At 39.9% G+C, this 14,027-nt stretch overlaps 1 protein-coding gene across 1 annotated transcript in view; it reads right to left on the bottom strand.

Moving 5' to 3' along the window:
• Positions 1-411: 411 nt before the first annotated feature.
• RSPO2 (R-spondin 2) overlaps positions 412-14,027 on the bottom strand; it is a 255,248-nt gene continuing 241,632 nt past the window's right edge. Inside the window, exon 6 of the mRNA XM_072603281.1 lies at positions 412-2,496. Within this exon, the coding sequence (XP_072459382.1) occupies positions 2,381-2,496 (116 nt within the window). The 3' untranslated portion in view covers positions 412-2,380. The remainder of the gene's footprint in view (positions 2,497-14,027) is intronic.

Genomic DNA, 14,027 nt, shown 5'->3' with positions numbered 1-14,027 from the left:
CCTAGCACCCTGAGAGACTGAGTGATTTCCTCTTGGTTGGTCTGTATGCCAATTTGTGTTAGAGGTGGGACCTGAAGTCAAGCCTTCCTAGCTTAGGGCTCACTATCTCTACACAGCACCTCATAATCAAACTAGCATCTTGGTGGCAAATTCCTAAGTACGCAGCACTCAGGTGTATAAATTGTGATTCTATGCCACTCTCCTCTCATTAACCAAAAACATCATCACTTTGGACAAGAAATGCTTTTATCAAGATTTTAGAAAGTTTCTATTTAAGTCCCATTTGAGCCATACTGTATTATTTTAACTGGAAAAAATAAAACACAACTAGTTCCATGTATTGCTTTCTCACATTTTGATGTCCATCTCCAAAAATTTTACTGAAAAAGAAAAAGAAAAGCTCCCACACGGTACTTTTGAAGTGATTTAATGCATAAAAGAACATCCCAAAAACAGAACAATTATTGGTCTCATTAACAATGAAGCATTGCAAGTATATGGGGTGTTTGCTCCCCTACCACTAAACAGGAACATACGCTAAATAAATGTGAAAGGAGGTGAGGACCTTAGGATTTCGTGAGTATCCCAAAGTTTTATACAACATTCATATATGGCTTATCTCACAGCAATAATATTCTGTGATACTTAAAGATGGATATTATATCTTTTCTTATTCTTATTGGTAAGGTGTTATTTCAGAGTTATTTGATGTATAACAGAAACAACATCAAGGACAAAGACCCCACAGTGAGTAGTTTGTAAATTCTAAAGAGGTAGTTTTGCCAATACAAGGGTGAGGGCTGGGGAGAGAACAGCAGAGCCCTTCTTTAGGTTTTCCTCAATATTTGCAAATGTTCCATTTATGTTCTGATCTTCTACTTTGGGTTAGGATGGGAGGGGGCTATTATTTCTAAAGTGTGAAAGCATAAAAAATAGAAATCCACAACCAACTGAGTATTCAATTACCTTATGATTAATCTCCTAATAGATTCTCACTGAGTCCCAGGTTTGAAATGACAACATTCAGCTTCCCCAAAACTTGCTAGGATTTGTGACCTGACCAGCAGTGTCCACAATTAAATAGCCATTGTCTCCAAATTTCCCTGGTGGCCTGAGGAGGATAACTTAAAAGGGCTGCTAGGGTGACTCGTGTTAACTTTATAAGTACCTCATGCCAGGCCTGAGATTACTTCTATAAGAAAAAGAAAAGAAAAGGTATTTTCCTCACCACCCCACCTATCATTACCTGTGAAGTTGCATGTCTGGAAACTGAGGCTAGTGAATGCACTTTCCCATGCTCCAACTGTGTTTCACAGGGGAGTCATAAAAAACCTAACACTTAAAGGAAGGTTCTTTAAGGGGAGAAATAACTATGGGTTTTTTGCCTGTGATTGCCAGATACCTGTGCACTATTTAATGGGTGGGTCAGGCGGATTAGGCACATGTTAAAAATCCTTGACACTAGTCATTGGACAACATACCAGTTGATCCTAGCCTTCTGATGAGATATAAGACACCAGATATTTCAAGGGGTAACAGAACATAGAAAGGATGTTCAAAATCTAGGGGAAGAGGAAAAAAGCATTTGCTACAGGATGCATATAGAAACCACTAGAAATGAACTGACAGAACATTAAGCAGGTATACTTTGTTACACATAAGAAAGCATAAATATACAGTAAATAAGTAGATGTTAGACTCAGCACAATATGTACACATCTGAAGGTCCATGAAACAAGGCGGGAATTCCTGGAGCATATCATCAGCATAAAGCAGCTCTACTATACAAGTGTTTCAAGGTAACAGATGCTAAGAACAACATAGGTTAACACTAAGTAGATATTCATATACATTTACCTCTGGAAAATGCACAAGATACAAAACAAAGGTCATAAAGAAAATAGCACTTCTACCTCCGAGTATCTTCTTTCACATAAATATGCACAAGTCCATTGTCCATCTAGGTGTGTGTGTGTCGGTGCCCTGAAGCCCACTGCCCATAGGACTGGCACTCCGCCTGGCACCTGGGCTCTGGGCCTCCCAGACACTGAAGGAATCATCCGGCTTCTTCTGCACCTGCTCTCCCTGGTGCCCCCTCAGTGCGCTCCTGTCTCCGCAGGCTCCCGCTTCAAATTAAAGTATAAATAACACCCCCCATCCACCCCACTTCTCCGAACGTGTGGGTCTGCCTCACTTTCACAGGTTCCTTGCCACCAATACTGTCACCAAAGCAGCATAAGGCGGTGCCCGAGTGTGCGCAGGAGCCGAGCGGGGAGAGAGCGGCTGTGTGCACGTCTGCAAACGGAACTAAACAAAACAAAACGAAAACCCATCAAAAAAAAAAGAAAGAAAAGAAAAGAAAAGAAAAAAATGTTCTTTTTTATTGGTTCGCTCTATCTGTAGCAAGGAAGACACTGTGCTGCTCCTGGGCTCTGTCTATTAACTTCCTTTTCTTCTTCTTGTTCCTCTTGTCCTTCGTCTTTGGGGCTCTCTTCCCTAGAAAAGGTGAGACAGTTGGGGGGAGGGAGGGATGAAAGAATAAAGTTAGAGAAGTTTTCTCAGCCAAAAAGCATCCAAACAATTTAAAATTTTGCACAAAGGGCATCTGGAAAGTGTCCCCTATAGAGGAAAACCGGCTGGGGAGAGAAAATTATTCACATTAGCCAGTGTACTAATAATTTGCTAAATTGGATGTCTTGTCTAGAATAGGTGGATCTGTCTTCTTGCTGAAGGGAAAGGATAACATAAAAAGCTCCCATTGGCCCTTTCAATTTTGAAAATATCATTATGCCTTACACACACTGTCTCTGTTTGTTTTTCAGGTCAAACCTCTGATTCTAATTAATGGAGAGAAGTCCCAGGCAGAAAATTCTCTACAGCAGTTCAGATCGGCACCTCCTCTGTAAATTATTGTTAGAGCTGTCTGCGTATTGAGAAGTTAAGAAGCACCGTGCCTAGGGTGATCTGGCCTGTATGTGACAGAGGCAGCAGGAACTGAACTCTGTCTGACTCCAAGTTCAGTAACATGCATTTAACCCCCATTCTCCTTTAAACCAACTTCAGAGCGAGTTTTCCAACCATCAGTTTACTATTGGTCCATACTTCAATAGACAAAAGCGAACAAGCAAGTACCTTAGAAGTTCACGACACCTGCTGCCTTTTCCCTCCCTTAAACCCAAACAGAAAATGGACCATTTCTGATGATGGGGAGGAGGAGGAGGAGGAGAGCAGTTAATATTTATATAATGTTTTAAGATTTGCACTACACTTTACCTGTATCATGTTACCTGACCCTCACAACTCTGTGAGACAGTTATTATCCTCATGATGTAGAAATGGAGGCTGAAAGGTTAAGTGACTTGCCCTAGGTCACGCCACATTTGAAATTTAACAAAAGGATAAACTGAGGCCATTATCTGAGCAAGGTAACATTAAGCAACAGGGGCATTCTGCCTGCCAATAAAGGGATCAGCGGACTGCCACCATTTATGCCAAAAACCCTGAGCAAAAGGACAGTTCCTCTTTTGTAGGTTTTGGGAGGTGCAAAACAAAGAACAAAACAGGGTAGATGATGACATCACAAGACTGAGGGCAACATGACTGGTTACAAAGCTGAGGTGCAGGAAACAATCTGATTGGTTGGAAGTCTGGTAATGACAATGACAATAACCCCCCCTCCCCCTTCTTCTCTCAGGCTAAGAATATTCCTTATTTGAATGCAAACATGAGATAGTGGCCCACACTTTTGAACAGAAAACCAGACATCCCTGAAGGATAGCTTGGTGTTGCAAAGATATTAGGGCTGACTCCCTTGCATTCATACACATCCCCAAAGGTCAGTTAAATTCCTTGAGGCAAGAACTGATCAGTGATTAGCAGCTGGATTAGAGCTGGATTTCTAAACTTAACCCATTACAAACTAGTTGAATTCTGACCTAAGTTCAGAGACAGAGAATCAGGACATAAGCAGTTACAGGACAAAAGCAGTTAGTGGTAGCCAGGATCAATAAGTTCATGATAGAGGATCACTTCAGTTTTCTCAGTCACACAGCTAGTAGTAATACTGATAGCAATAATAATAGCTAGCATTTGCATAGTGCTTTAAGGTTTGCCAAGTACTTTACATGTAAAATTTCATTTTATCCTCACAACAACCCTTGAGATAGGTGCTATAATTACTCCCATTTTACAGATGAGGAAACTGAGGCAGAGGTTTAGTAACTAACTAGTCTATGGTCACACAGCTGATAAGTATCTAATTCAGGACTGGACCTTAGGTCTTCCTAATTCAAGGTCTAGCATTCTACTCAACTGGCTTGACCCAAGCGTCAGATTTTATTCTCATTATGCCCTACTAACACAGAATACTAGTATCTTCATAACTGTGCCTTAGCCTCCATGAAGGAAAAGTGTTTACTGTTCTAGTTCCAAATCTGGCACAAGTTTTCTGGGTTACTTTGGAAAAGTAACTTTATATGCAATCCAAAGAGAATTCAGTTATGTGATCTTGAATATTAAATGTTAATGTTGTTCTTGTATTTGTCCTTCACTCTGGAAAAGAACCATGACATCAAGACGGTGACATGACTTGCAGTTGACTTTGATTTGAGTGAGGGAGGGAGGACTGTGCAAGGTCACCAACCTCACTTTCTTCTCCTGAACCATCTGGATCCAGTGACCAAATGTTCATCAGGATGAATGGAGATGGCCCAGGATGCAATGGGAGACCCTGGCCCTTTCAGGCTAAGGTCTTATCACAATCTCACTTTGAGTGAGATACACCCATTCAATGAATAGGCTTCTTTAAGTTACTCAAGGGATGACCCCTTTAATAAAAGAAATCAAACTGGGAGGGGAAGACCTTCAGGGTTCCTGGGTAAAAGAGAAACAATTACTATTTAGTTATTACATCCATTCTGTGCTGGGGGGGGGGGGGGGGGGGGGGGGGGGCGCCGGGGACTTGTTATCCAGTTTATGAGCTACAGAGTGAATTGGGTTTAAGGCTTGATCTTTGAGCAAGGAATATAGCAAGTAAATCCAAAGGAAAAAAGGTAGCTTTTGGGCAGAACACTAGAGGGGAAGGGAGGGGAGGGGAAGAGAAGGGGAAGGGGAGGGTGAAGGAAGGGGAGAGAAGCTACTCACTCACTACTGTGCTAGGTGGGTGGGGAGAGTTTAGGCTTTTAAATGCCAAGTGCTTAGACTGCTTTAACACAAAATATGTTACACCACAAAGTATCACCAAGAGAGCAGCAGGAAGTCAACTAGTCCTGAAATAACCTCAGGCTACCTACAAACTTGGAATTATGGTTTAAAGAAGGAAAAAAAAAATGCATTTCCTCTAAATGAGACATGACATAAAGTTAAGTAGTTGCTCTGGTAATCAATTATTTAATGTTATTTGTTGACTGAATTAAAGGAATTAGACTCTTGGCCAGGATAAAATGACCTTGAATAAAAAAAGTATGAAGTTCAATAAGCTTGGGTCCTGGAGTCTTGGAACAAATTCCATTTATAGACAAGAAGCAGAAAATAATCTTTGACTGAGAGATGGTTCTGAAAGACAGTATCAAAATCTAACTGGTGTGTATGCCTTAGCCCAAGGAAACAGGATAAATCTTTAAGGATACAATGGGGAATTAGTTCCTCTTTGGCTAAACAGGGGATTAACAATGCTCATTCTTCCTCACTCCCCAGAAATTTTAGCTACATGGATGGATTCAGAGAATTCAAGAAGTCATTTCTTCTTGTCATAATCATAGCTTATATTTATAAAGTGCTTTCTCCTACAACATGTAAACACATATCCCCAACTTACAGAAATCAACATGAACATTTTTGGTCATCATGGCCACAAAGAGTTAGAAGCCAAATACATATTTCTTTTCTTCCATATCCCACCTGAGAAACTCAACATCACACCAACATGATCTTGAAGGCTAGAATGCTGGACCAAAGCAAGCAACACTGATAGAGATAAGTATAAATTCTTACTAGAGTTTAAAAAAAAGTTCATAGGCAAAGAATGGGAAAGATACAACTATTAGCTCAACTGAAAAAGATCTGGGGTTTCAGTGAGGAAGGATCAGCAGTATGATAAAGCTGTTAAAAAACTAACATAAACTTAGGTTGGCTTATGAGAAGCTCAATAATAATGATTATAAATAGTTAGCATTTCTGTAGTTCTGATCATGTGCCAGGCACTAGGCTAAGAACTTCTTCATAAATATCACCTCATTGGATCACAACAACCCGGAGAAGTAGGTGCTATTGTTATTTTGTTATTTCCATTTTACAGATGAAGAAACTGAGGAAAACAGAAGTTAAGTGACTTACTCAGAGGGACACGGCTAGTAAGTGTGTGCAGCTACATTTGAACTCAGGTCTTATTGACTCCAAGTCCAGCACTCTATCTGCTGTGAGAAAAAGAAGGAAAGAAGGAAAGAAGGAAGGAAGGAAGCAAGGAAGCAAGGAAGCAAGGAAGGAAGGAAGGAAGGAAGGAAGGAAGGAAGGAAGGAAGGAAGGAAGGAAGGAAGGAAGGAAGCAAGGAAGGAAGGAAGGAAGGAAGGAAGGCCTACTAGATTAGGAAGCTGATAGTTCTACTTTACTCCACACCTTGATCAGATCACATTCTAATGTACTGTCGTGAATTTGGGGTATATTTTGGGAAAGACATTACTACCTAGAAAGAGTACCCAGAGGAAGGCAATCAAAATAATTAGCCTTGATCAGAGACTTAAAAAATTATCTGTAGGAACTGGTAATTGGACATATTTAACCTAAACAGAAATATTTAATAAGCACATAATAACCAACTTCAGTATTTAAAGGTCTTTCACATGAAAGATTTGATTTTCTCTCCTTGGCCCTAGAAGGCAGAACCAAGACCCAAGAGTTAGGGATAGGGTGAACGTCAGGGGGAATTGGGAGGGTTTACAAAGAGGCAAATTTAGCTTAATATAAATGTAGCCTCTCCTCTCCCCACCCTTACCCATTTTTTACTCTAGGTGCCCAGTTAGATAGGATATTTTGTAGATAAAAAATCTTCTCTAAACCATGGGTCATATTCTTATATGCTACATTTTTAAATAGTCATATGCTACACAATTCTTAAAAGAATTTATTCTTAAAATTAGAACTTAAAACTTAAACTTTAGAAATTTAAACTTAAAATTAGAACTTAAAACTTTTAACTTAAAAATAAAATTCTAAGCAACATTCCCTCCCATGCACTTTAAGCTTACTTTCACATAAATACATAGACATACATATCTTATTAATATAAACACTCAGTGGAAGGAGTGGCCCCTTATAAGGATCATGAATTGGGAAAAGTGACCACAGTACCTACACTGAGGTACTGTGAGTTATCAGAACACTTGGAAGAGCAAGTTGTTTTCCTGCAGCTGAAAAGCTACCCTATGTCTTCTACTGATATCACCATGTTATTTTCTGTCGGTCCTGCTTATGACTGTTTATGAAGCTAGGGCCAAGGACTGCTTTGTACTGCTTCCCCAACTAGGTTTTTCTTTCTGCTCCTCTAAGTTGGTAGTCAATCCTGGCTCTTTCAGGGATACTTAATACCTTGTACAACACTCACTAGGGATGCTGTGTCATGGTTATAACTCTTTGACAAGTTTTTAGTCACATTCACCATGTTCTGGGGCTGGTTGGCAGGCACTGTGGTCAAAAGGCCTCTTTCATTGGGCTGTGTCCACCTGCTCCATCAGTTTCTTCCTGGGCCTGAGCTACACTCTACAGTGGAAGTTCTCTTCATAGCCTCCTGGAACTCTGTCCTTCAGCTCTCAGAGGTGCTGGGCTTATTAAACACTTTCCTACTGGGAGGAACTGCACATTAACGGTATTCCTCAATCAACCTTCTTAACTAACGCCAGTGAAGTTCACTTTAGCTCTTATGGTCAGGATTCTTAGCCTACTGGTGAGAAGTTCTCTGTGGTCTTCTCATTCAGGCTTCCTAAAGTCAAGGGCTATGAGGATCTCTGCTTCTCAGCCAGGTTGCACAAGGAAAATACAGAAGCCTGTAAGTGAAATTAGTTCTGCCTTTGGGTCTTTTCTTAGATATTTCTGTTATCTTTTTTTTTTTTTTTTTGTAGAAACCCTGCTGTGTTTCATTCTTCTTGACCCTCCACAGTTCTTAAACCCTTTAAGTGAACTTCATTACCCTCCCCCTGGGGATCCCAAGATGGATGTTACTGACAGGAAACTAGTTTTAGGATTTCTCATACCCCCTAGCTGAGTCTAATCTCCCTAGGGTTCTACTTTCCCAAATAGAAGAGGAATTAATCCTTGAAGAGACCACAACATATGCAGAATCCCTGCATTTTCCCTGGTTGTTTCTCTCTTCCTGGAACTTGCCCCTTCCTGATTTGTGCCTACTGGATTCTCTAGCTTTCTTCAAGTTTCAGATAAAATCTCACCCTCTGAAAGAAGCTTTTCCTAATCCTCAACTCCAATGCCTTTGTTCCCCTTTGATAATTTCCAGTTTATCTTGTATGTTTCTGGTTTGTACATAGTTGTCTTCATGGTGTGTTTTCTCCCCCTCAGAAGACTGGGAGTTTCTTCCAGGCAGGGGCTGTTTTTACCTTCTTTGTATCTCTAGAGTTGAACACAGTGCCTGGCACAAAGGAGGCTCTTGATAAATGTTTGTCGATTGACTTGGCTGATATACTGGGATAAAAAAAATAAACAAGAAATAACAAAAAACTCCAAACAACAATTTTAACCCCATTCCAGGTTCTATTCAACACAGCAACCATTGGAGAATTCCAAAGATTGGTTCTGTGAAAACAGTAATTATTATATTGACTAGAGACTTCTGAGAGACACTGTGACCTTTCTCCCAATTCCCTCAGCAATACAAAGGTGTGTCTTTCTCAGATCTCTCTAAATAAGCAAAAATTTCCTCATCAGTGAATTCTTTTTTTATAATTTTAAAATCATTGGCCAGTTTTTCTTTTATTTCCTTCTTCAGCTGTTCCAGGTAATCTAGTTGAGCTTGCGAGAAATTCATAGTCCCTTCTGAGGTTTCAGATGGAAGTACAGTCTCAGCTCTGACCTCTTTGGTGTTTGTGTTTTGGTCCTTATCCCCATAGAAAGATTCTATGGTTTTTTCACTTTTCGTCTGCTTTTTCCGATTCATGATGTTGGCTGAGTGTTGTAGCTTCTGGTTCTTTCAGTCAGAAGGTACAGATCTTTGTGTTGAGCTGATGTGTGTCGAGGATAAAAGCAGGTTTTTGTTTTTTGTTTCCCAGATCAAGCCTGGGGTTAGCTTGTTAGGTGTGTGGGAGGGGTGGTCTGGTCTCAGAAGATCTCCTCAGCTGACCTGAGGCAAAGGCAAGGTCAGGGGATGGTGATCCCAGCTTCCCTATTGTCTTCCCTTTTCCCCTGAAGGGCTGGGGCACGCCTAGATGCTAATGCGTGTTCCCACCCCTCCTGAGGCTCCTCTCCTGGTGCTGAGGCTTGCCTGGGTCTCAGTGCGAATTTTCTCTGCCCTGGGTCATCTGTCCTTCCAGATTGCCTCCGCCACAATAGGAAGAATCCCCCTTTGCTATTTTTCTAGCCTCTGGTGTTATGAGACTATTTGCCCCCTTCTGCTGTTCCCGCTGATCCAGGATTTATCTGGGGAAATATTTTATGGTTCTTTCACGGTCATCAGGGGGGAGGAGAGAGCATTTACTGATCACTCCGCCATCCTGGCTCCCGGAAGTTCAAGTAGGTGACTTACCTAAGTTTAGTCTTCAGGCTGAAGGTTTCAAGGGCTGCTGCGCTGATATCTGGCGCTCAGCGGCTCTCACCGGCTCGGTTTGGCTTCTCTCCTGCTCCGCTAGTTTCGCCCGCCACTCTTGGGCTTCTCAGGTCCCTTCCGCCCTGCTGCGCTGACCACGCTGCGCTGTGCGCTGGGGGCTTACCCCCGCGGAACAGATCCTTCCCGTGGACCTTCCAGTCTAACCTGGGCTCGGAATCTGTCAAAGTCTGTCACCCACTGGATTCCACACCTCCAAAGTTTGGCCAGATTCTCCTTTCAGAGATATCCAGAGGAGTTTGTCCAGGAGCTTAGGTGAGTCGTTGCTTTCACTCCGCCATCTTGGCTCCGCCTCTCCAAAAATTTCCTTAAAAATTAGAACTGTCCAAGGTCATGGAATCATGAATCTGAGACTTGGAAGTGACCACATTGGTCATCTAGTCCAACTTATGTTGTTTGGACATTTCAGGTCTTTGTGACCCCATTTGGGGTTTTCTTGACAAAGATACTGAAGAGGTTTGCCATTTGTTTCTCCGATTCATTTTACAGATGAAGAAACTGAGGCAGATAGAGTTAACAGTGACTTGCCTAGAGTCACACAGCTTATGTCTGAGGTAGGATTTGAACTCATGAAGATGAGTCTTCCTGACTCCAGGTCTGGCACTCTATCCACTGTACCACCTAACTGTCCTTGTCCAACTTATGCACAAAATGAAACTCCAGTATCACATACCCAGCAAATGACTGTCCAGCTTCTGTTTGAAGACCTCCCAGCAGGTGAAACTCACTACGTTCTAAAGCAGACTTTTGCCACCATCCACCACCATTAGGAATATCTTCCTGATAGCATGTCTAAATTGGTTTCTTTGAAACTTTTATCCATTGTTCCTGGTTCTGTCCTTTGAGATCAAACATGAAAAGCCTAATCACTTTTCCTCCCATGATACTCCTTCATATAGTTAAAGATGTTGATTTCCCCTTGAGACTTCTTTAGGCTTAAATATCCCCAGTTTCTTCAACCAATCCTCATATGACATGGTCTCAAGGGCCTTCATTACCTGTGATGCCCTCCTCTAGATGCCCATGAGTTTATCAATGTTCTTCTCAAACACTAGTGCGTGGAACTGAACACAATACTCCACACAAGGTCTGACACTGACAAAATATAGTGAGATTATCACCTCTGTATTCCTGGCATCTGTAACACTCATCATCATCATCGTGAAGATAACGACAGTAATGATAACTGTCATTCAAGAAGCACTTAAAAGTACTTTATATATCTTACTTCATTTGATTCTAATGACCCTGTGAAAGTTAGTACTATTACTTTCCTTATTTTTAGATATAAGGAAATGGAGGTTGTGAGAGGTTTAAGTAACTTCCCTGGGGTCACACTGCTAGTCCATGTCGGAGACAGGATTTGAATTTCAGTTTTCCAGACTCTTAAGTTCAAATACCCTTTCTATTGTGTGCCCTAGCTGCCTCTTAAGTCAAATGGGCTGCTTAAGAAGTAGAGATCTACGTTCTTTAGAGATCTTTGAATAGAGACTAAAGAAACACTTGCAAGGTGAATTGTATTCTTGTTCAGGGATAGGTTGGACTGAATGATTTCCATGGACTTTTCTAATGCAAGGGACTATCATTCTAAGATTTCTAAGTAACGTAACCTGGTAAGAAATATGGCTAACAAATTCAAGACAAATAAATTGGATATTTTAAAAGCAATGGGCTGCAGGCAACCTAAGGCGTAAATTTTTTCTCTTATAAGCAGTGAGGGTATAGTAGCTTCTATTCAGTAAGCCTGTATTAAATACCTATTATGGGCCAAGTAATGACAGGTGTGAGAGATAAAAACACAATAACATCTTCAAGGAGCTTACGTTCTAACAGTATTCCAATACACAGGAGATCCAAGATCTAGGACCACTCTAACTAGGTGTGGACCTTAAGCAAGTCATTTCACATCTATGGCCCTCAATTTATTAGCTTAGAAAATGAAGGAGCTAAGTTTGATGACCAAGCAAGGTCCCATCCACCTCTACATGATCCCTCCCAGAAGGGCCATTCTAAATCTGTCTTACCTCTACAATAAGATAGTCCACAGCTAAAAAAGGTCATCCTTCCCAATTCATATCCCAGTGAATCCTAGTCTAATGATCTCTAAAGTTCTGTTCATTCAGTAAAGAAGAAAATCTATATTCTCAAAAGATAAATGATTTTTCTTCTTTTCGTGATTCATTCTTACTTGGCACAAATGGAATATAGGGCAAGGAGAAGGTTCTCTCTTATTGTCAAATGCTCTTAGTTTACTGAATAGTTAATAAAAGCCTAGGAACATGGGAAGTTCAGATGAGTTATGCAATACAGAGTACAAAGGAGTCAATTTGAAAATGAATGGACCAGATGCTATACCGAGAATGTGCATTAACTCCTTTAGGGCACCGTAAAAATCCTTCAGTCTGTTCTTTGGAAAAGATTGTTTATTAGCACTCCATTAACCAGAAAGAGTTAAAGCATCTCTAACATGGAGAAATTTACCCTCTTCTTTGGATCGAATCAGAACTGGCATTTCCTATTTAGCCTTAAAAAACGTAATTATTGAACTGAGGAAAATGTTTCTACTTCATGGCCAAAAACCAGTTTTATGAAGAGTCACAAACTTTGTCAGATAACCTTAATCTAATTCTGTGCTTTATAATTTGAGATAAATGAACTATTGCCCAGAATAAACACAATGGCTACAAAAAGAGAAAAAATAACATTTCTTTTTTATATGACACTACGTTAAAATAATGAGAACATGATTGTGTTCCCATATTAAATTATAAGGGTCCTTGGAGTTAACTTCTGCTTTTCATTAAAGTCTGGCATTAATGTCACAAATGGCATTTTGCCATCTTTAAATCTAGTTAATCCTACCCAATGAAACCTCAGCCTAACCGATCATTAATCAAAGCAGCCTTAAAGTTACAACTATTTAGTAACACTGTATCTAATGACGAGACACACCTAATAAGGTCAGAGCGATGAAGTACTTAACACGAAATGGCATATTTAAGAGAAAATGGTTTCAATTACAAGAGTTTTCCCAAGTTTTCCTTTGCTCTATATTTTATCTTACAGGGAAAATAGCCCAAATTAAAAAAGGATAACCTTGTTGACTCTGTTTTTTATACTTCATTAAATGAGAGTTTTTAGTAATGAATTTACGAAGCTAGGAATTTCTTTGAATAGCAAATTGTAGAGGAAAAGAAATGATAACATCATTACGTGAAAAAATTTATTCTGTCAATATCAACCTCTTTATCTGGAATCTTCAGTTTACTGATGCCATTCAACAGACACAAATCTTTTCACAGCTTCCTGCAAATCTGGTAGAAGAAAATTTAACTAACAATTCATCTAAATCATATAATATTTTAAACTACCTGAAAAGAGGGGTCAGAGTTTAACCATTTGCTCTCTTTATTATTTTGATATAATTTCTTTCTTATATATTTGATATAGAATATTGATATATTTCTTTCTTATCAGAATATCAGATTGCCTAGGGATAATATTGTATAAGAAGGAAGCTATTCCATATTTCCATCCAGTTAATTCACATCACAGCAGATACTTGTGTTAGGTAGTTAATAAAAACACAGCAAATTAACTTCCACCCAGGAGTGTTTCCATAGGAAAAGGGAATAAAATCCCTTTACAGCTAGGATAATTCCTGTAATTTGTATGGTGCTAGTTTCAACTATTAGTAGAGAACCTGAAGCCCAATTTGTAACTCTGAAAATCTTCCCAAGAGATGTCATTTCAAATGCACTACCCTTTATTTAGAATCATTTCTCATAGATTTATTACCAGCACCAAGGAGTTAAGATGGTTACTCAGGATTTGACTTGTATTAGGCCACCATTAAGGGACCATATTTCGTTGTCCTTGAGGAGTTATTCCTACTTCCCTAACAACACAAAGATCCTGAGAAAAATGCAAAAATAACTGCAAACAAAATGTATAAAAATGTTTGCACACTCTCCTTCCCTCAGGCAATATCAAATTTTCATACACTTGAACCAGAAGAACATTGCACACAGTAACAGCAGCACTGTTCGATGACCAACTTTGATAGGCTTAACTCTTCTCAGCAATGCAAGGATCTAAGACAATTCTAAAAGACTCATGATGGAAAATGCGATCCACAGTCTGAATGCCAACTGACGCGTACTGTTTTGTTACTTATTTTTTGTTATTATTTTTTGTTTCTTCTTTC

This window comes from Notamacropus eugenii, chromosome 4 (assembly GCF_028372415.1).
Source record: "Notamacropus eugenii isolate mMacEug1 chromosome 4, mMacEug1.pri_v2, whole genome shotgun sequence".
Classification (NCBI taxonomy): Eukaryota; Metazoa; Chordata; class Mammalia; order Diprotodontia; family Macropodidae; genus Notamacropus; species Notamacropus eugenii.
Note: the sequence above shows the minus strand (reverse complement) of the source record. Positions and strands in the feature narration are given on the sequence as shown.